Source organism: Perognathus longimembris, chromosome 13, assembly GCF_023159225.1.
Source record: "Perognathus longimembris pacificus isolate PPM17 chromosome 13, ASM2315922v1, whole genome shotgun sequence".
NCBI lineage: Eukaryota > Metazoa > Chordata > Mammalia > Rodentia > Heteromyidae > Perognathus > Perognathus longimembris.
The window spans coordinates 26,844,009-26,865,244 of NC_063173.1; the positions used below are offsets into that span (position 1 = coordinate 26,844,009).

The window sequence follows — 21,236 nt, forward strand, 5'->3', positions numbered from 1 at the left end:
AAAAAAAAAAACAGAAAACAAACAAACAAAAAGCTCACTTTCAAAACCCCAAACAAAACAAAAACCACTGCCACTAGTAACAATTTATGAATGAATGAACAGATAAATGAATGGATGATGATTTCTTTATATTAAATGGAAACATCAAATATGAGGCTCACATGTACTTGGCATGTACTAAAGGCTCCTCCTACTAAAGCTGTATTGTGCTCTGTGCTCTATGCTCTGTGTGTGTGTGCGCGCGCGCGTGTGTGTGTGTGTGCGTGCACGCATGCGCTCACCCGTGTGCGTGCTTGCGCCAGTACTGGAATTTGAACTCAGGGCCTGGGTGCTGTCCGTAGCTTTTTCACTCAAGGCTGGTACTCTACCACTTGAGCCAGAGCTCCTCTTCTGGCCTGTTGGTGGTGGTTAGTTGGAGATGGGAATTTCACAGATTTCCCTGCCCATGCTAAATTTGAACTACATTCCTCAGATCTCAGCCTTGTGACAGGATGACAGGCGTAAGCCACCAGGTGACTAGCTGTATTGTGTTTATAATTTTATTTCAGTTAGTTGTGGGGCTTGAACTCAGGGCCTTGGCAATATGCCTGAACTTTTTTTTTTTTTTGCTCAAGACTACTGCTCTACCACTTTGAGCCACAGCTCTAGTTCTGGTTTTCTGGTGGCTAATTGGAGATGAGTCTCCCAGCTTGGCATTGAACTAATATCCTTAGATCCCAGCATCCTGAGGTATGGGCCACTAGCACTTTTAGAATCAGCAGAATGTGTAAATTCTTACTTAGCCTTACCAGGAATCTGGATCTCCCTTTACCTAGGCTTTGGGCATTTCGATTGGGAAAAATAAAAAGCTGTAACAGTGCTGGACTTTGAAGCAACAACTAATTGACCCTCCTTCTGGAGTAGAGATTATACTTCAAGCAGTATGATAAGAAACATTTTACTCCTCAAACCTAATTTACTTGGGATGCCTCGAGTACCATCTTTTCCTGGGCTGCAGTAGCTCCCTTAGAGATGGTCTTCGTTTTCATTAATCAGTTTTCATGTGCTTTGCACTGAGCTACACTGGTATTCAGAGAAAAATGCTGCCATGACAACTGCCACAACAGATGGTATTTGATCAGTCTCTAAGCTACCAAAGAGATGTACAACAGTACTTCCGAGGTTTGCATATTTTACATTATCATGAGGCCCAGGCCAGTCTTAATCATGATTGAAATGTGAAGTTTTCCATTTGTTTCTTCTCTTTTACTCTCTCCAGTTGTGTGACATTTGTTTGGATTCTACTTGTTCTCTGGCTCTCTGGGTAAGGTTGGACTTGTGGATGGAGGAGGCCAAGGCTGTAACATATACAGTCCATGAAAGTTGCCCTGTAAACCTAAAATCTAGAGACTGTTAAGAACCTGTTCAACTTGAGAATGGAGGAGTCAGCTAAGACTAGGAAAAAGAAGTACATAGGTAGAGACCATGTTTGCTTCCAAAATGAAGGGAATTTGGGGCAGATACATCCTTTGCTTGATCTGTCACATTTTCCTGTCTCTCTCCATTTAGTGTTCTTCTGCTCCCAGTGTCTTTAGGCCATATGATGGCCCCTTTACTGGGCTTCTTACCCCAACTAATGCTGAAGACTCCAGCAACTAGATCCCAGAGCACTTGAGCTGATTCTATGGCAACAATTACTATAGTTTCTCACCCAGTTCTTGCCTCCCTTCAGCGGCACTGGAATGTCAGACTTTGCACAGATTTTTTTTTTCCCAGCTAATTTTAGAAAGTAGTTTATATTGGCCACTATGTGTTAATGAACGTCCCTGGTTGTATTTACATATTTTTCTGGTTAAGAGTCTTTTCCCTTGCTCTGCCTCCCAGTTTTAACAGGATCCTCATCTCATGATGAGTGTCTGGATCACACATGAGCCACGAGACTCCTTAGAGACGGCATAAGGACATCTTTGCTCTGTAATGAGTGCTGGGGGTGCTACTGCTGGGTCCATACCCCTCTTGAGGTGGAATAGAGCCTTTCAGTTTCAACAATATCCAAAGATGGATTGTTTACCTGTACTGTATTTAGAGGGAAACTGTAAGGTGAATTATAATCACAAGAAGGCCGGGATCAAAGAACTCATCTCCCCTTCTGATCTCATTCCAAATGAAGCAGGAGGTTGGAATTCAGATCTGACCCTTTTCTGCTCCCCAGACTCACTCTTTTCCTGGGGTGCAGATGAAAAGAGCATGGATCTTAGCCGCCTTGTCGGGAGCGATTTTTTAACCTTAATGGAACATTATTAAAGAGTGGATTTCAGACTTGAGGAATGTTTTTTTGAACTCCTTCTGTGAACAGAGTTTATAGTAGAGGGGGAAAAATCCAGGGTGCTTGATGGGCTTATGAATGATCTTTTAAATGATGACCATGTTTTTATTTTTAGTTTTAACACTTTCTGGAAGTGCAATCTGTATTTCATCTTCTCATTAGTTGACAGTGTTCTTTATTCCCCCAGATATCTTGTCTACCTTAAGATAAAACTTTCTAGTATTTTCCATACTTATAGGTTCTGGTTCTCCCTGAAAAAGATAGCAATTGGGGTGGGTGTGGGATGGCTCTGAACTCTGTAAAGGAGGATTGTGTGTCTATACGCCCCTGTCACTATGATACAAAGGTCGACCACCTAGCTGGGGATGACCCCAGCTAGGCCATTGCTGATAATTTCATTCAAAAGTCTAATCTGAGCCAGACACAGAAGTTCATACCTGTAATCCCAGCTACATGGAAAGTGGAGACTAGGAGTTTTTGCCTGGCCAGCCCAGGCAAAAACATAAAATTCCCTCTGAAAAGTAGCAGAAAGGACTAGGGGTGTGGCTCCAGTGGTAAATCACATGCCTAGTCAGGTACAAGGACCAGAGTTTAAACCCTAGTACCACTAAAATAAAAATTTTTAAAGTCTGATCTTACTTCATTGTCTCCAACACACTGAAACCAACACCTATCAAAAGAATGGAGCCTAGTGCCTGATAGAAAGCAGACAACTACACAGTTATTTTGACTGAAGTTGATACAAGAATCATCCAACTGGAGCTTCCTCCTGCTCTGTACTGTCCACATTTTGGATTGGATAATTCTTCCCTAGGAAGAACATACCTGTGTGAGATGTTTAGTATCATCTAGCATCTACCCTCTAGCCAGTAATACCAACCTCTTGCCCTCATTGGAACAGGTTGCCACTACAACCAAGCTGTTCCCTCTCCAACCTTTCTCCTACCTAGCAGAAAAGGTGTTAGGCAAAATCATTAAATCTGTGAAAGAATGATAGAATTTAAGAAAGTAAAAGAGGGAGTATACCAGGTAGCCTATATTTGGTAATCTACCATTTTAAAATAGAATTTAAGATTATATAAGCCTCCAAAGTTGGCTGAATATATCAAGGCTAGCCTTGCACAAAGACACAACTATGTATTTTAGATAATGCTGTGTTCCTTGAGTGCACAGTAACTATGATGAACAAATCTATTTTATTTTTCCTGGAAGGAAAGAGAGTGCTATAGAAATGCACTATTGTAGTTGAGCAATGCTTTTCTTTAATATGTTGGTGGCACTCTTTCCCCTCTGTTCCCTGGTGCTGAGAATTAAACCCAGAGCATGATAGGCTAAGGCCAAAGCTCTGAATGAGTTACATTCCCTAACTCTTTTTCTTCACTGTCTCACTGCTACACTGTTGCCAAACAAAAACAAAAACATTGCCTACCTATAACAATCTACCTACATGACATTCTCTACAATAAATATGAATGTACCATTAAAAATATGTGTAGGGACTGGGAATGTGGCTTAGGGGTAGAGTGCTTGCCTAGCATGCATGAAGCCCTGGGTTTGATTCCTTAGCATGATGTGAGCAGAACAAGTCAGAAGGGGCACTGTAGCTCGAGGTAGAATGCTAGCCTTTAGCATAAAGAAGTCAAGGACAGTACTCAAGTGCTGAGTTCAAGCCCCAGGACTGGCAAAAAAAAAATGTATTAACAAAGATTCATGGATAGTTAGATTTTCTTTTTTCTCTTTTTCTATGGGGACGTAATTGCCCAAGTTGATCTTATTAGCTCTATCCAAGATATTAAAGGTATAGGATAGGATTCTAGGAGGAAAAGAGATGGCCTAGTGGTAGAGTGCTTGCCTTGTGTACATGAAGCCCTGGGTTCAATTCCTCAGCACCACATATATAGGAAAAGCCAGAAGGGGCACTGTGGCTCAAGGAGTACAGTGCTAACCTTGAGCAAAAAGAAGCCAGGGATAGTGCTCAGGCCCAGAGTCCCAAGCTCCAGCACTGGCAAAAAAAAAAAAATGAATTTCATCATAATCTAAATCATGATACCTTCAACCAGGTACAATGATGCATATTGGTAGTTCCAGCTACTCAGGAGACTGAGGCAGAACAATAGCTTGAGCCCAGGAGTTTGAGGCTGGCCTGGGCAACATAGTGAGAGCTCATGTAAAATAAAAAGAAGAAACTAAATTTTTGAATTTTGTGTGTGTGTGTGTGTGTGTGTGTGTGTGTGTGTGTAATTGTGTTTCTGTGGGGGCAGCAATCTTCTTTGGATGTTGGGGGTATAGTATCATTATGTACAAACAGCAGAAACAAGACATCATCATAAATAGTATCATAGTTACCATTTGTACTTAAAAGCAGAGTTTTATAATAGGGGAAAATAATTGAGAGAATTTTTATTGCACTTAAATGTAGAAACAGGTTGCTCTAAAACACAGTTTGCAGGGCACTTGCAAACGGTCCCTTCCTTTCCTCCTTTCCTCTCTCTTTTCCGTCCTCTCCCCCTTTATCCTTCCTTTCAAGATGACAGTACTTATTCATTATTGTCAGTATTTCTATGGGTGGACAGAAGAAAGGAGAGATTAAAAGCAATTTAACCAGGCATGGTAGCTTTTGCCTCTGATTCCAGCTACTTGGTAGGCAGAGATCAGGAGGATCATGGTTTGAATACAACTGCACAAAAAATTAGATTCTCCCAACTCTAAATAAGTTGAGACAGTAGTGCATACCTGTGGTCTCAGCTAAGTGCTAGGCATACCTAGGGAGATCTTGGTCTGAGGCTGGTCCCATCAAAAAATCAAGATCCTACCTTAAAAAGTAACTAAATCAAAAAGGGCTAGAGGCATGGCTCAAGTGGTAGAGGATCTGCTCAGTAAGTACAAAGCCCCAATTTCAAACATCAGTGCTATTAGGGGAAAAAAAGAAAATAGGAAAAAAAAACACCTCACTTTTCTTCCAACTGTATAAGGAATGATTTCCTGGGGTGGTAGCAACTATAACTTACAGCCTCAGCATTTGCTCAGTTTGTAAGAAATTGAATTCGCTTAATATTCTTGGGGGTGGGGTGAGAAAAATAACTGGCAGATGAAGACGCTGCAAGGAGAGCTAAATGTTGAGAAGAAGCTGGAGATTGGTGCCCAAAGTGCAAGGACAGAGAGACCTCCAGCACAAGACAGAGTATATTCTGCTTGTTAGTTCAGCATAGTTTCTTTCACTAAGGTGCCCTGTAGCCTACTTACACACATTTGGAAACTATAGACTCTAGGGTAGAGAAGGAAAATACCAGACATCAGTGGATGAATGGACATGAATTTCAGAAAGACTCCTTTGAAGCCAGACTGTATTCAAATCAGAGCTTTTTATATCTAGATGCCTCACAGTCTGTGATTATAAGTAATGTCAATTAAAATATGGATAGATGCCTCACAGTTTCTGTTGGCATGAGGAATGTCAAGAAAGCACTTGGTGAAGGGTAGTGTATATACTCTGAAAGACATTTACTAGTTCAAAATAAACTCCATGGTTTAAATACTTATTTGAAGCATGGTGTCACCAGTGGCTTATACCTATAATCCTAGATACTCAGGAGGCTGAGGTCTGAGGACTGCAGTTTAAAGTAAGCTCAATCAAGAAAGTCCAATCTCGGGCTGGGGATATGGCCTAGTGGCAAGAGCGCTTGCCTCGTATACATGAAGCCCTGGGTTTGATTCCCCAGCACCACATATATAGAAAACGGCCAGAAGTGGCTCTGTGGCTCAAGTGGCAGAGTGCTAGCCTTGAGCAAAAGGAAGCCAGGGACAGTACTCAGGCCCTGAGTTCAAGGCCCAGGACTGGCCACAAAAAAAAAGAAAGTCCAATCTCCAATTAACCACCAAAAATCCAAAAGTGGAGCTGTGGCTTAAGTGGTAGAGCTCCAGCATAAAAATGTTGATGGAACCTGAATAATCTTGGGGGGGAGGGTAGGCTAGCTATGGATGGGAGGGGAGTTCTTTTATTATGAGATACAAACTAACAAAATCTTTCCGATTGCTGTACCAGATTAAAAAGCAATTTCTTTTTAAAATCTCAGTTAATCAAACAAAAACAATTTCTTTTAAACCAGAAGCTAATTAGTCCTAACAACTGAAGTGAAATTAGACCCTTAGAAATGACCTGTTGGTTTTTAGTGAGAGCTGGACATTGGTTTGCTCTTGGCCTTGGCATCAGCCCTAGCAAACATGCTATGCTTCCCAGACTGTGGTTGTAGGTCCCTTCTTATATAGAGAGTACAAAGGACAAAAAGATTCAGAGGTCATAGTCCTCCCTTGTCATCTGCAATGTCTGACATCCTGAGAATTTTGTGAGTAAATACTGCCCACATTCCTGCTGAAACTCCATTCACCATTTGTACATTCCCTTTTTGCTTCTCCGGTGGTTGGAAATTTCTTCCAGCTGCTGGTGGATGGGTGGATCCATTAGCTTTGTCTCCACCTCTATTTTTCTGGCAACTACTCAAGTTTTTTAGGATTGCACCGGTAACATTGATCAAGATGAAAGTTCTCATTCCACCCTGGTTATTTTTGGCAGCTGTGAGCAATCCAAGGCCTGGACGTTTGGCGCTAAGTGATTGGGATATTAGGTAACGTTTTCCTGTACAAGAACAGACAAAGGAGAGTCCTACCCTGCACCCATCCATCCAACCGTAGTTATTTTTATAGTACTTGGTTTGCTCCTGGATCGTAATAAGAGATGGCTCTGGAAAAGGCTGAATATTCATTAACCATATATTGTTTCGTTTTTCCCCTATAGATTGAAAACATAGATGCCTGTTTGAATTTCCTGGCTGCTAAGGGAATAAACATCCAGGGACTGTCTGCAGAAGGTAAGTCAGAGCACTTGTTAGAGAATTGTGTCTTCATCAATTGCAACACCCACCTATTGATGACAATACTACAATCAAGACAAGGGCTGCTGGTGGGCTTCTCTGGTTTTGATTTCCTTCAGACACCTCAGTGCTTACCTAGACTTGAGAATGCCAACCTTATTATATCCAAAGAAGTTACTCTTAAGAATGTAGCCACTCTATCAGTCCCATCTGCAAGACACTGAGGGTGTGGCAAAGAGAAGCTACTCCAATAGGAGAAGGACCTACTTGGTTCATGTGCCTCTTCTGATTATCAAATTAGGCTTTCTCTGCGGGAAAGAGAATATTCAATCACAAAACTATAGTTCAATGCCTAACGTATGAAAAAAAAAAACTGTAGTTCAACTTCAACATACTTCAACTATACAGTTCCCAAGGGAAAATATTTAATCCTTATCTCTTAAAGAGGCTACCCTTTAAAATCATGAAAGGTATGGCTCAAGTGCCAGTTTTAGTAATCTTGAGGCACTGAGATAAAATACCAGGATCTTAAAAAAAAAAAAAAAAAAGCTTTCCAGGTGCTGGTAGCTCATACTTCTAATTTTAGCTATTCAGGAGGCTAAAATCTGGAGGATAGCACTTTGAAACCAGCCTAGGCAGAAAAGTCCTTGAGACTCTATCTCCAAAATAATGAGCAAAAAGTAAAACTAGAGGCATAGCGAAAATGGTAGAGTCTTAAGCAAGCAATTATGAAGCAATGAGTTCAAATCCCAGTTCTCAAAAAGCAAAAGTTATGAGATTTATGAATGCAATACTGTGCTTTTACATCCTGTTAAGTTTTTAATTAACTTAAATTTGGTGACCAATTAGCACATTAATGTTTGCTGGTGTTTTGCTATTCAAGTATTGGTCTGGAGCTGCCTGGTCAGAATTCTCATTTTCCTCAGGCAACACTTTAACCTGGAATGTTTCCCTCTCTCTCCTGTTAGTAAACACCAGCAGCTGCCAGCTCAGAAGCTACCATAGGCCCGGCATCCTCCCAAACTGATTAGGCTGCACCTGCCTCCAGTTTTCCCAGAGCAGGTAGAGCAACTGGGGCTTCAGATGATATAGTTTTCCATAATAAAGGTGCTTCTGGAAGAGATGCATGGGAGCATGGACCCCAGTAGTCAGGGTGGGACAGAGGGAAGCAGTGTGGAAAGTAACAGCCAGATGGAGCTGGTAAGTTGCAAACATAAGGGCCTCTATGTGGGGCCTGTTTCTTGCCTTTGCCATGTGGTGGAAGTTTGTGTTTGTTTTTTTCTGGCTATACTGTATTTCTGAGCCATAGTCTCTTTCAGCATTGGAGTGGGTAGAGTAAGTGGCTGATGTTAAAGCCAACTGAACATAGCCTACCTTTGAATGGAACTGTTGGGATTTTCCTTTTGCAAGTTCTAATGTGCTGGACCTTTCTCTGGGAAGGCAAGATTGCACTGCTTCCAGAAGGCTCAGAAGCAGCTGTAGTCAGCCCTCATTCTATTTCTTACTTGAAGCATCATTGGTGAATTTTATACCCTGGAGTGGTGGGTCCTCATCCATGAAGAATGAGAATTGCTTGAGGCCCAGGGGTCAGTACAGCCTCCTATTCCCATTCAGAGGACCACAACTTTCCTCCTGGTGGACAGTTCTCATGCTGACCAGCAGGCAGCAGGAGATACTCTTCCTCCCTTCTGAGAGATTGGATCTAATGTTCATGCCTGTCCCTGCACCCCCCCCCACTAGAGTGCCAGCAGCAAGACCCTCGCCCCCTCCCCAGGAAAAACAGACTCTGCAGGCCTGCTTTATCCTCCAGGTTTGGAGGGGACCCCTAGACACTCACCACCTACCCATTATTCTACCTTATGGCTTATTATTCCTCCCATCTGCTCCATCCCCTGTGCCCTAAAACATATGCAACAAGTATTTTTAAATGAATAAAACCACTTGCACTCTTAAGGATTTAATATTGGCTCTAGTTTTCACAGCTAAAGCTGGAGTTTATAACATCCCTAGTTTACAGATGAAGAAACTTTGACCTAAAGAGATGCTGAGCAAAATCCCTGAGACATGTCACTGTAGTGGCAGAGCCAAGATTGGGCTACGACCTATGTGGTTTCAGAGTTCGTGTTCATGGTGTCTTGTGGGAGAGCATATGAATAAACTTTAGCCATGCTATAAACAGATAAAATGCCTTCTAATCTGTAGTGCTGGGAGATTTTGTGTCCCCTTTGGATATTCATCATGCAAAGAGACACCCAACCCTCTATTCCTTGTTGACTGGGTGACCTATAAGTCTCAGAATATAGAAGAATGTCCTGGCAGTGTGGTGAGGTATCAATTCTGGGATATATCTATGATGTGGCTTATGGTACTTCAATAACTACCTCAATGTATTATGTTATGTCTCATCTTTCCTGATGAGTCAAAACTCACTGATAACTAACCATGTGACCTTTCAGTCACATTCAGTAACTAGAAATCCTTAATGTCCATATTTATGACTCAATCTTATACATTTTTTTTTTTTTTTTTTTGGCCAGTCCTGGGCCTTGGACTCAGGGCCTGAGCACTGTCCCTGGCTTCTTCCTGCTCAAGGCTAGCACTCTGCCACTTGAGCCACAGCGCCGCTTCTGGCCGTTTTCTGTATATGTGGTGCTGGGGAATCAAACCTAGGGCCTCGTGTATCCGAGGCAGGCACTCTTGCCACTAGGCTATATCCCCAGCCCAATCTTATACATTTTTAAGTTTCCATTGCAAACTATTCCAAAGTCTTTCCTTCCATGCCCCTAGTGCAAGGGCTTTAGAAATATGGGGGAGGAGGAATGGTTGACTTTCTTTTCTCTCTTTTCTTGCTTTTTTTGCCTAAGCCTGCAGGACTAGGGCAGCAGAGTTGGCAAAGTTCTATTGGTAGTTGTCCTCCTCTTGGTAGCCATAACTGCTACTGTCTGGGTAGCTGGCTCCACCCTGCTGACTAGGAACTTGTCTTGTGCTATCTATACTCAGGCATTGATCACCTTTTGTGGAGATTTAGCTAGCAATCTCAACATAGTCCCAGAAGTCCTCCAATGTCTCATGCTGTCCCAGCAGGAAGCTGTGACGAGTGGACAGAACTCTTGTCACCTGGCAGAACCCCTCCACCACCATTCAATATCTTTCTGAGTCTTGCTCCTGACTCTTATGGCCCAGAAGCAGATCAACCAAGTCTCAGCTAAGCAAATTTGCACCTTGGGGCTGGAATGGCAGTCACCCCCATCTTGAGTGATTCTTTTATTTTTTTGGCCAGTCCTGGGGCTTGGACTCTGGGCCTGAGCACTGTCCCTGGCTTCATTTTGCTCAAGGCTAGCACTCTGCCACTTGAGCCACAGCGCCACTTCTGGCCATTTTCTGTATATGTGGTGCTGGGGAATCGAACCCAGGGCCTCATGTATATGAGGCAGGCACTCTTGCCACTAGGCCATATCCCCAGCCCCCTTGAGTGATTCTTTCAGAGCTTTATTCTCTTGTCTCCCCTTCATATCGCCCTGGTAAGAGGAGGAAATATCCTGTCTCCATAATTACCAAGCATTGCCTTCCTACAATGACATTCTGTTGTTAGACCTTACATAATAAGATCATCATACTATGCCTTATTGATTTCTTTGGGAATGAGAGGGACTGTGACAATGGTATTTGGTGGTGAATCTGATTCTGAACTATTGTGTTCTCTGGGAAGGTAACTGGCCCCATTTCCTGTCATCTCCTTGAACTTACAAAGAGAAGAATCTTTGAAAACCTTTATCCTCAAATTAGGCCTTAGTTACATTTTCTGAGCACAGCAACTATTTCATTCAATGTCCTATAAAATTACAGAATAGAAACCATTTCTTGAGATCTACCATGTATCAGTCACTAAGCACTTAAAACTTATTTCCCCCACTTCCCAGCAACATGAAGTCAATATTGGTAAGGCCCAGATAGGTTAAATCACACAGGAGAAGAGGGAGGCCCCCAAGGCAGTTGCTAAGCTGCCCCATCTGTCAATTCAAAGATTTGCTATTTTCTCCAGTAGGTTAGTAATCTCTACCTGTTTCAAGAGACCTGCCTATCTCCAGAAAAACAGCATAGTGTTTTAAATAAATAACCATAGTTTTAATGCTTTTTGTTTCCTTTTGAAGATGACTGAGTGCCCCAAGGCTTCTCATATGAAAACACGCTAGCAGTTGGAAAGCCCCATACATATCTCCACCCTTACCCAGTGACTAAAAGCTGGTTTTGGAAGGGAGAGTGTATGCACCTGTCCTGTAGCATTGCAGCAGCACAAGCCTGCCCTGACCTGCCTCTTTGAGAACCACAGAGTACCTTTGTTCCAGTCTTAGACAGCGATTGCCTAGGGGCAGAGGCTGTAGTGACTGAGCCTGTGGAGGTGCTGCTGGATTCCCACCTCCTCTGCTCTTGAAGCTCCAGCCCATCTCTTTGCACTTAGAGCCTTGCCCAAGTCCTGTGAGCTTAGGCCTCCCTGCCCTGGGGTGATGTTCACGATCTGCTCCTCCCAACCCTTCCTTACTCACACTCCACCTGTCTCAACCATCTGTCTCCCTGCCCCTGGGAAAAGGATGGCATTTATCCCGGACCATTTTGAAAACACCTGGGCTGTGTGCCATCTGGGCCTGCGTCCTTCATCCTGCAGTGAAGAAGTACAGGTTGGGGTAAGGCATATTCAATTGAGTGCAACAAACATAAGCATTTGCTGGTCACACACTATGTATCAGGCATAATGCTAGGTATTGGGGTCTGTTGATAGTCATGTCAGTCAGACAAGATTGTCTTGAGTCTAGCTAATAAACAGAACTGTATTTGTGAGAAGCATAGATTTTTGTAGAAACAACCCCAAAAAAGATCAGTTCCACCTGAGATAGCTAGAGTGCTTTTTCCCAGAGTGGCAATGCTTCCCAGGTTTTCAAGGTGAATAATCATCTACTAGGCAGAAATGTAGGTCAAGGGAAGTCTTAGCAAAAGATGAGGCACAGGTGGAACAGGGACCAGGGGCTCTTTAGCAACCTAGAAGAATGGGAAAATGTAAGCAGGATGATCCTTCAGGGTGACTCTGGGAAAGAGAATGTGCTTTTGAAGTTAAATGATGGCCAGAAACCTAGACACTGAGCTTATTCCTGCTTTAATTCTGAGCCAGAAATCTGAGGGTCTCTCTAGACCTTAAGGGTGAAGGCAGAGGTGGAAGTTTGTTCCCCCTACTCCCATCACCTGAGTGTGGAACTGAGAGAAGTGTTTCTGTCCCTCTATGCAGGGGGTCCCATAGGCTCTGCTTCCACACTCTCATCCCACCTCCCCTGGGGGTAGCACTGTTGGCAGGATTAACAACAGAGGGCTACAAGAGGGAGTCAGAAGGTTGGGTGGCACATGTCAGTTATGCAGCCAGTCCATCTGTACAAACATTGATACAGAATCTGCAATCTCCATCTCCCATTGGTGGGTCAGGCCTTATGCAAGTATGGTAGAAGGAAATTGGCTAGGAGTTCTGGCCATTTGCAGCACCTACCTTGGTTCCCAATTCCTTCTACCCCACAGAAGGTTTTCCTTTGTATTAGACTATAGAATAATAGATACATCTTTGTAGACAGGGACCTCTTTTTAAAATGTTCAACCAAAATAACTCTTATTTTACATAGTAGTCATGCCATGATTTACCTATTGCATCATGAGATGAGTTGCAACCAATGGGGACAAAGAAGCCAATCAGAAATGAACTTCTGCATTCAGGCATTAATGCATTCTAACATCTAATGCAGCTGGAGTAGGCCTGTTCAATTTGCCCTTCAGTTTACATGAAAGTGGCCCCAAGAGCAGAGTCCATTGTTTCGCTAGCCAGTGTCCTGTACTAGTCCTGTCTCTAATTGTGCTTTCCCTCTTTCTTTAGAAGTTAAGAAGGTGAGGCTAGTTGACCAGATGCAAATGATGCTCTGTTTCTAAAGCCTTAGAAAATGTTTCCACGAGGGAAACATTCTTGTGGGATTTTGTTTTTAGACTTCCTGTGTGGAGCTGGCTCTTCAGGCCTCATTGGCACATAGACAAATACCAGTTGGGAATGTGGGAAGAACACAAGTCTAGCTATTTTGAATACTCTCTGTTATGGACCACCCATGATATATGCTGTGTGGCTTTCAGATATCTACCAGTCTTAAGTTTTGTGATATGAAAGCAAAATTCAGTTCATATGGCCATAAACTTGGAAATGGCTAGGCAAAATATGGTATGTCCATATAATGAGCAATATAAGGTAATATAAGAAATAAGGCTCAGCTGGTTGCCAGTGGTTCATGCCTGTAATCCTAGCTACTCAGGAGGCTACGATCTGAGGATCTCAGTTTGAAGCCAGCTCAAACAAACAAACAAACAAAAATCCCTGTGAGACTCTTATCTCCAACTTAACTACTCAAAAAACTGGAAGTGGTACTGTGTTTCAAGCGGAAGAGCACCAGCCTTGAGCAGAAAGAGGCTCGGGGACACCCAGACTCTGAGTTCAAGCCCTACCACCCACAAAAATAAATAAAATAATGAAATGAGGGCTCTTGGGCTGGGAATATGACCTAGTGACAAAAGTGCTTGCCTCATATACATGAAGCCCTGGGTTCGATTCATCAGCACCACATATATAGAAAATGGCCAGAAGTGGTGCTGTGGCCCAAGTGGCAGAGTGCTAGCCTTGAGCAAAAAAAGAAATGAGGCCTCTTAACAGAGTCAAACTTTAAAAACATTAAACAAAAGAAACAAGATACAAATGACTACAGATGATATATGATTCTACTTACATAAAATTTCTAGAAGCCAGGCTCTGGTGGCTCACACCTATAATCTTAACTACTCAAGAGGCTGAGATCTGAGGATTGGGGTGCAAAGCCAGCCTGGGCAGGAAAGTGCCCAGAGACTCATCTCTAATTAAGCACAAGAAAACCGGAAGTGGCACTGAGGCTCAAATAGAAGGCAAATGACTGGTTGCTTGAGAGTAGGTTTGTCAATTGATTACAATTGAGCATGAGGAATCTTTTGGGGGTACTAGAACTATTCTAAAATTAAGATTAGGTTTGCTAAGAAGCCTTGAATTTCACACTTAATTTTATAGATATACTGTGTGGTCCTACTATAAAGTTAATTTTAAAACCGGAAGGAATGTTACCATTGAGTTTTTATAGCTTGCTCATGACCGGTTTTCTTCTGAACACTAGTGTCTGTGGCCTACAGGGGAAATGTGGAGAATAGACCAACTTCTTTAGCTTCCTTTGGGTGCAGAGCCCTGAACAGAAGCTGAGGAGAGAGACTATATTTTCTAAGCCAAAGTGGGATGTGCAGAAGCAGACAGTGTCCTAGATTCTTGGCACTCACTTTCCTTATTTAATCTTTACTTGTTGTAGAATGCCTGTAGGAAGGTGCAGGGCAATGTATGTTCCTTCTACAGGAAAAGAAAATTGAAGCTCAAGCAGGTTTAATTTTGATAAAACTCAAAGCCTAGAAGTGATAGACTATAGAGATTCAATCTCAAGCTCCAAAACCCAATGATCTTTATAATAAAAATGCTGCCTTCTAAGGAAAACTATTTTTGTTGTAGGAGCACTATGCTCTTTGACAGCTAAAAGTGCTTTAGGGGACAAAGGAAGAAACAGTTGTGATTTGATGACCACAGTAGCTAGAGAATGTGACAAGACTGGCTCTAGTTGTCTTCACTGGAGTTGGCTTGTAGTTTATGGAGATGCTAACATGCATATCCCTACTCGTTTCAGTGAACAAACCATGAGACTCTGGATTTGCTGAAGTAAGTTCCTCCTCTTTATTTTTCTTGTGTGTTTAAAAAAAATGGTGTTATGGAATGTTTGACACACCAGAAGAATAAAGAATATTTATATGCCCACCAGCTAGTTGGCTTAACAAATAGTGTTATCTAGTCTGCTTTTTAATTCACTACACATGATGGAAATATTAGTAAGCCAAGTCACACAGCATTAGGAAACCAGACTTCATGCTGCACAAAACCTAGACTCAAATCGCAGCTTGCTTCAGAGTTTATTACCTTGGAGCTGAGATAAAGCCTTTTTGAACCTCTTTGCTCTTAGTAGCAGACAGATGGCAATACTCACTGCTCAGGTAATCAGGATTGAAGGGAATCATGCATGTGACAACCTTAGCCCGACACACGCACGCTAATTAGTAGTAGCCCTTGTTAATATCAACTTTATGACAACATGATAACTATAAAAGGCAGTAAATAATCTTACATGGATTGTATGTATCATCATGACTAGAGTCATGTCTGTATGTGTATACACACACACACACACACACACACAGACACACACGTATATCCTCCAATGAATTCATGATTGAAAAACAATTGTCTATTCTCCCAAGTTCCTTCAAAGGTGTTAATCTCCAGGTCAGTTTTTGTCTGGCTCATCTTGATTCTGCCCCTTTCTCCTGTCACTGTCCAACCACTTTCATCTTGTTGCTTCAGTTTTCCCATGAATAAAGTAAGCAGCCAGCTATTTCATCCCTCTCAGCCTCGCACTCTTTGAGATATGTGACTAATCTGGATGTTTGGAAACAAGGCCACACATATGTGCTGCATCTTTGGCTTCCTTGGGATGAAGAAGAAAGCAACTTAAGAGTTAGAACTGAATTTCCCCCAAAGAAGCTAGGGGGATGCCCACCTCTGTGAGGCTTTCTCTGTTGTCTGCATTGAACAGAGTGGTTCATAAGCAGTAGCTGAGCATCCTGATTTGGCTATGTCAGTCCGGGCTTACTCTTGTCATCCTGGCATAATTTAAACCATGAATAGCTCTTACTCTAAAGATCTTGTGGCTTACATGATAAATTAGAAGTTTGTGCCATGAAAGTCATCATTTGTAGAGTATAAAACTGAGCTACACGGCAATCTAATTGGGATTCTAGAACCATTGTCTTCATAAAATAACCAAGAGCAGTGAAGAACATGACTGTTCACAGAGCACTTTTACATATGTGCTCCCATCTTATCTGTAAAACAACCTTGTATTATAGTACAGGCTGTGTTAATTTTCCTGAGGCCCAGAGAGATTAAGTGATTTACCCAAAGTTATACATCTAGACAATGGTAGAGTATAGATCAGAACTCACAGCTTAGGTTTTCTAAATATACTACTCAGCACTACTCAGCAAACTGAAACTGTTCTGTTTCCAACGTGTGGAGTAAAGGCAGGATTCTGGAAGTGTGGATGCTGTACATTGCTTCAGGGCCTGGAGAAAGGGCTGCTCCAGCAGGAAGTAATGTGCTTCACTCTAATATGCAAATCACATCAGTCCCAAGGTCCTGATTGGTTGCACGGAAGAGGGTTTATTCCAAAAGAACTCCATTTATACCTTCCAAGCTCAGAAAGAAGTCCAACTTTCTTCCTAAATGGGCTTTCCTAGTTGAGAGGCTCAACTAGAGGTATGTAACTTCCTACCAGGAGAAACTACCTCTTCCCTAAAGCAAGGTTCCTGAATCTTCCTTGGTCCCATGCCCTATTAACCTCTTTGCCAGTACAAAAGAAGAAAAGCATTCTTAGGTGGCAGCACAGCAGATGAGACTAATTGTTTCCTCTCTGGTATCCTCTTCTGTCCATCATGCTTGGTGGCCCTGTACTTCACCCTCAGGGCCAGTTCAGATTCTGGCCATTGGCATTTGGTGTTAAAAGTGCCATATAAAAAGAGGAATTGCCTAAGAAGCAACCCCTTGAGATCTATAACCTCTGCTTTCAAATAAATATTTTATTTGTCTCCACAACCTTTTATGTATACCTTGAGGCAAGTGCATTTTCACATAGGAAAAGTACTATCTGGCACTTAAAAAATTCTTCCCACTCTACTCATTTAGTTTAGGGGATATTTTGCATGGGACTCTTATGGAAACAAGTTATTACAGTGTATCTATCCCTCTTTACACCTACCCAAATTTTGAATTCTTTATTCAATGGGCAAGTAAGACCTTTATTTAAAAGAACATGATTGGATAAAGCTGAGCAAGGGATTGGGATGGGACGGCAGCCACTTGGCACACTCAGTGTAGCTTGAGGCTTAGAACATGGACTTGGCTGAGCTAACAAGACCTGTGCGTCTCCGCTAGAGCCAAAGAGCAACTCATTCAGGGCCAACTGCTGTGCCTTAAGAACAAGCACAGTCTTGCTGGGGCTGCTTGCTTTTTCAGTGGTGTCCTTGCTGAGAATTTCCTCTTGGTACTTGCCAGATATCCAGTCTTAACTTGCCTGGTATATCCACTTTAATCCCAGTGGGGAGAATAAGCTAATTTCTTTGTGGTTTAGGCCTGATTTTAATTGACTGTGATACCAATTAACTGTTCAGGAAGTCTGTCATGTCCTAAAGGAATTAAACTCATACAAGGGCTGAGGTAGCCCAGTGAATGGAAGGAAAAAGAAAGAGCTTCACTGACCAGAATCTCTTTATTTTCTTGCAGAAATCAGGAATGGAAACCTCAAGGCCATTCTAGGTCTCTTCTTCAGCCTCTCCCGATACAAGCAGCAACAGCAGCAGCCCCAGAAGCCACACATCTCATCCCCTCTGCCACCTGCTGGGTCTCAGGTGGCTGGGGTGCCCTCTCAGTGCCAGACTGGCACAATTCAGCAACAGGTGCCAGCCACCCCCCAACCCCCGTGCCAGCCCCACCAGACAGCGCCACATCAGCAAGCAAAAGCACAAGCTGAAATGCAGTCCAGGTGGGGCTCCTTGCCAACCTATATTTCTGATTTTTAGGTGTCCTGATCCACACTGTCTACATGATAGCTTCTACTGTCTTGTGGTTTTCAGTCAAGCTTCTCTGATGCTAAGACCTCTTGGAAATTCATATAGAATGAACATGACCTTGAAATGTATACAAAGGGGACTCCTTCTGTGCCTGGCAGAGATGTGTATTTTTATAAGTCAGAATCACCAGCCGTCAAAGCTAATTAACTACTCTTGCCACCACTCTGACCTATAAGAATACATGCTCCTATGTAATAAGTAGCCCCTAAAATAGACTTCAGGCCCCTTTTGTGTGTTCAGAGTTAGATGTGAAACTCATTTTACTTAATGGAGGCAAACTCTCTCTTCTAACAGAGGCCTCTGCTTTGCCAGAAGAGAAGTAGACTCAGTAGGAGAGAAAGGTGATTAGTGTTAGTTGAGGAACCAGCCAGGTTTCTTGAGAGAAGCAGTATCCCCCATGGGAGCAGTAACTGAACATGGCTGTTGGACTTAGATGGTGGGATTCATGTTGTACTGAACTTAGTTGGGAAAGGCCCCAATACCCTGCTTTGCAGGATTAGGGCCTAGATTTTACTGCCATTCCCAGAAGGACTGATGCTTCCCACTGGATTTCAGCACAGAATGATACACAGGCAGAAAGTCTGTATAGTTACCATCTCCTACCCTAAGTATACTGTCTTTAATTTTATGTATTGGAGTGATTACAACCCTATTTACAGCAATCTGTGCTCTAACCCAAAACGATATTAAAAAAATTATTGTATTCTCTACCGCTGGTCAACTAGGCTTAATAATAGTAACCCTAGGTATCAAGTAAGCTCAATTATATTACATAAAAAGTTAGGTCAAGGTGTAACTCATGAAACAGGATGAAATGGGCTACATTTTCTGGCCCAGAATATACGAAACCTTGTCTGAAACTATAGAAACACTTACATTCCTCAAACACTCAGCAAAAGTTTTAAATGACTTCTACCAGTTAAATATATGACATCTTACAAGTCATTTGCTTTAATAGCTGAACATTTTTTTTAAAGAGCAGAGAATTAGGAACTAGAAACATTTTAACTCATGATAAACTTCTGTAGAAAAGTGCATAATAATTGTTTTTACTTTAAACATCCAGCAGTCTTGAGCTATAAAACATAAATGTCACTGATCTAATTGATTGCTTGATTTCATCCAGTGTGTGCTGAAAAAAATTCTTTCCAGGGCCACAAACCACCAGAAGTAATCATCACAACACTCCTTGAAAATCTTGATACCCTTTATCAATTATTGTACTAAGCAAAGTCCAGAGCTACCTTACAGGTGGCTGCAGCTTTTTTCCCCCACAAGAAGTATAATTTGTCAGGTGTGATAGTGTTAAAGCAGCAGTAATGGATATCATGTAAATCAGGTCTCCCAATTGATTATCCAATATGGAAATTTGTAGGACGGAGAAATTTGAGCCCTGAGGAAAAAACAAAATACAGCCAAGCAGCCCTCAGACATGGCACTCTTTGTCTGCAGGCCTCTGTGCATGGGAGCTATTCCTTGGTCAGAATTTCCCTGCTGGCCTTGAATTACTTGACTAATCACTTCCTACACTGTGCTTTACAGAATGCACAGGCATTCCCTGGGATGCCTGCTTAGATTATTTTACAGGAAAAGGTTCTAGGAGGGGGCAGGGTAGATATGAGGAGACATTTTGGGTTGTTGTAACCTTCTTTTAGGTCTGCTTTGATCCTTGGAACTGCTAATATACATTCCTTATTTAGTTACTATAAATCCTTCTGCATGCCAGGCACTGTGCTAAGTAAGCCGTTGGAAGGCAGTGATGATTAAGATGACTAAAGGGTCTGCTTTCTGCATGCATGCTATTGGTGAGGCTGAGAAATAAGCAAATAAAAAGGGATAAGTGCCAGATACAGGTGGCTCATGCTTGAGGTCCTAGCTGCTTTGGAGGCTGAGATATGGAGGATTCTGATTCAAAGATAGTCAGGACAGATATGTGTGACTGTATCCAAAATATCACAAATCTAGGTTGGAGGGCTGGGAATATGGCCTAGTGGTAGAATGCTTGCCTCGCATACATGAAGCCCTGGGTTTGATTCCTCAGCACCACATATATAGAAAAAGGCAGAAGTGGCGTTGTGGCTCAAGTGGTAGAATGCTAGCCTTGAGCAAAAAGAAGCCAGGGACAGTGCTCAAGCCCTGAATCCAAGCCCCAGCCAGAATTGGCAAAAAATAAAAAAATCCAGGCTGGAAATATGGCTCAAGTGGTTGAGTGCCAGCTGAGTAAGAAGCCAAGCAAGCAAGAAATCCTGACCATAGAACTACTAAGAAAAAAGACAGAAGGAGAGAGAGAGAGAGAACAGAGATAAGTACCATAAGAAGAAGATGGAATTCAGAGGTACTGAGCCACTATTCTTGATTGAGTTGAAAGGACGCTTTCTCTCAGGATATGACGCATAAGTAGAGAGAAATGAAAATAAATAAGGATGCAAACCTCAATTGTGGTAATCTAGCAAAGAGGGAAGCTGGTACTGAGGAGAGTGGTAGGAGAGTACTTGACATGCTAGAAAGTGAAGGCAGAGAGAACATAGCTTGGATGCAAAAAGGGTTGCTATGTTGGCCATGGAATATAGCTAGATGTTGTTGAGGCGCTAAGGCCAGACCACAGAGTGCTGCCTAAAGAGCAAATAGAGTTTAGACTCTTATTGCAAGGATACCAGCAAGCCATGGGAGGACCTTATGTAGAAGATGACTGCATTTCTTAAAAACCACCTTTGTACCAGGTGCTGGTAGCTCATGCATGTAATCCTAGCTACTCAGGAGCTGATAGCTGAAGGATCATAGTTCAAAGCCAGCCCTAGCAGCAAAGTCCATGAGACTCTTATCTTCAATTAAAGGAGGCAGTAGAGCTGTAGCTCAAACGGTAGAGTGTTAGCCTTGAGCAAAAAAGCTCAAGGGAAAGTGCCCAGGCCCAGGCCTAGCACAAGGGAAAAAAAAATCATCTTTGTTTGTTGGGCTGTTTGAGCTAAAGGATGAAATAAAGGAGTCCAGTGCATATCCTTCTGCAGATCATGGATAGCTGGGACCACAGCAGTAGGAGCAGGGCTGGAGATGGACATAGGCAAGATACTTTGTAAGTTTAAGGCCTGAAAATAGATTCACTTTGTAAGCTTAAGGCCTGAAAATAGATTCACTCTCTGGAGTGAGGGGAAAAAAGAGGAACTCGTATAAAAACAGATTTCTAGCTTAAGCTGTTAAGTAAATGGTGGTTTGATTTATCAGATGAGAAAGCCAAGAGAGTAATAGAT

At 42.4% G+C, this 21,236-nt stretch overlaps 1 protein-coding gene across 7 annotated transcripts in view; it reads left to right on the forward strand.

Annotated features, from left to right (window-relative positions):
* Nucleotides 1–21,236, forward strand: part of Nav2 (neuron navigator 2) — a 702,797-nt gene that overhangs the window by 465,299 nt on the left and 216,262 nt on the right. For all 7 annotated transcript variants that reach the window (XM_048359787.1, XM_048359783.1, XM_048359784.1 and 4 more), the window contains exons 4-5: nucleotides 7,098–7,170; nucleotides 17,645–17,903. In XM_048359787.1, the coding sequence (XP_048215744.1) occupies nucleotides 7,098–7,170; nucleotides 17,645–17,903 (332 nt within the window). The remainder of the gene's footprint in view (nucleotides 1–7,097; nucleotides 7,171–17,644; nucleotides 17,904–21,236) is intronic.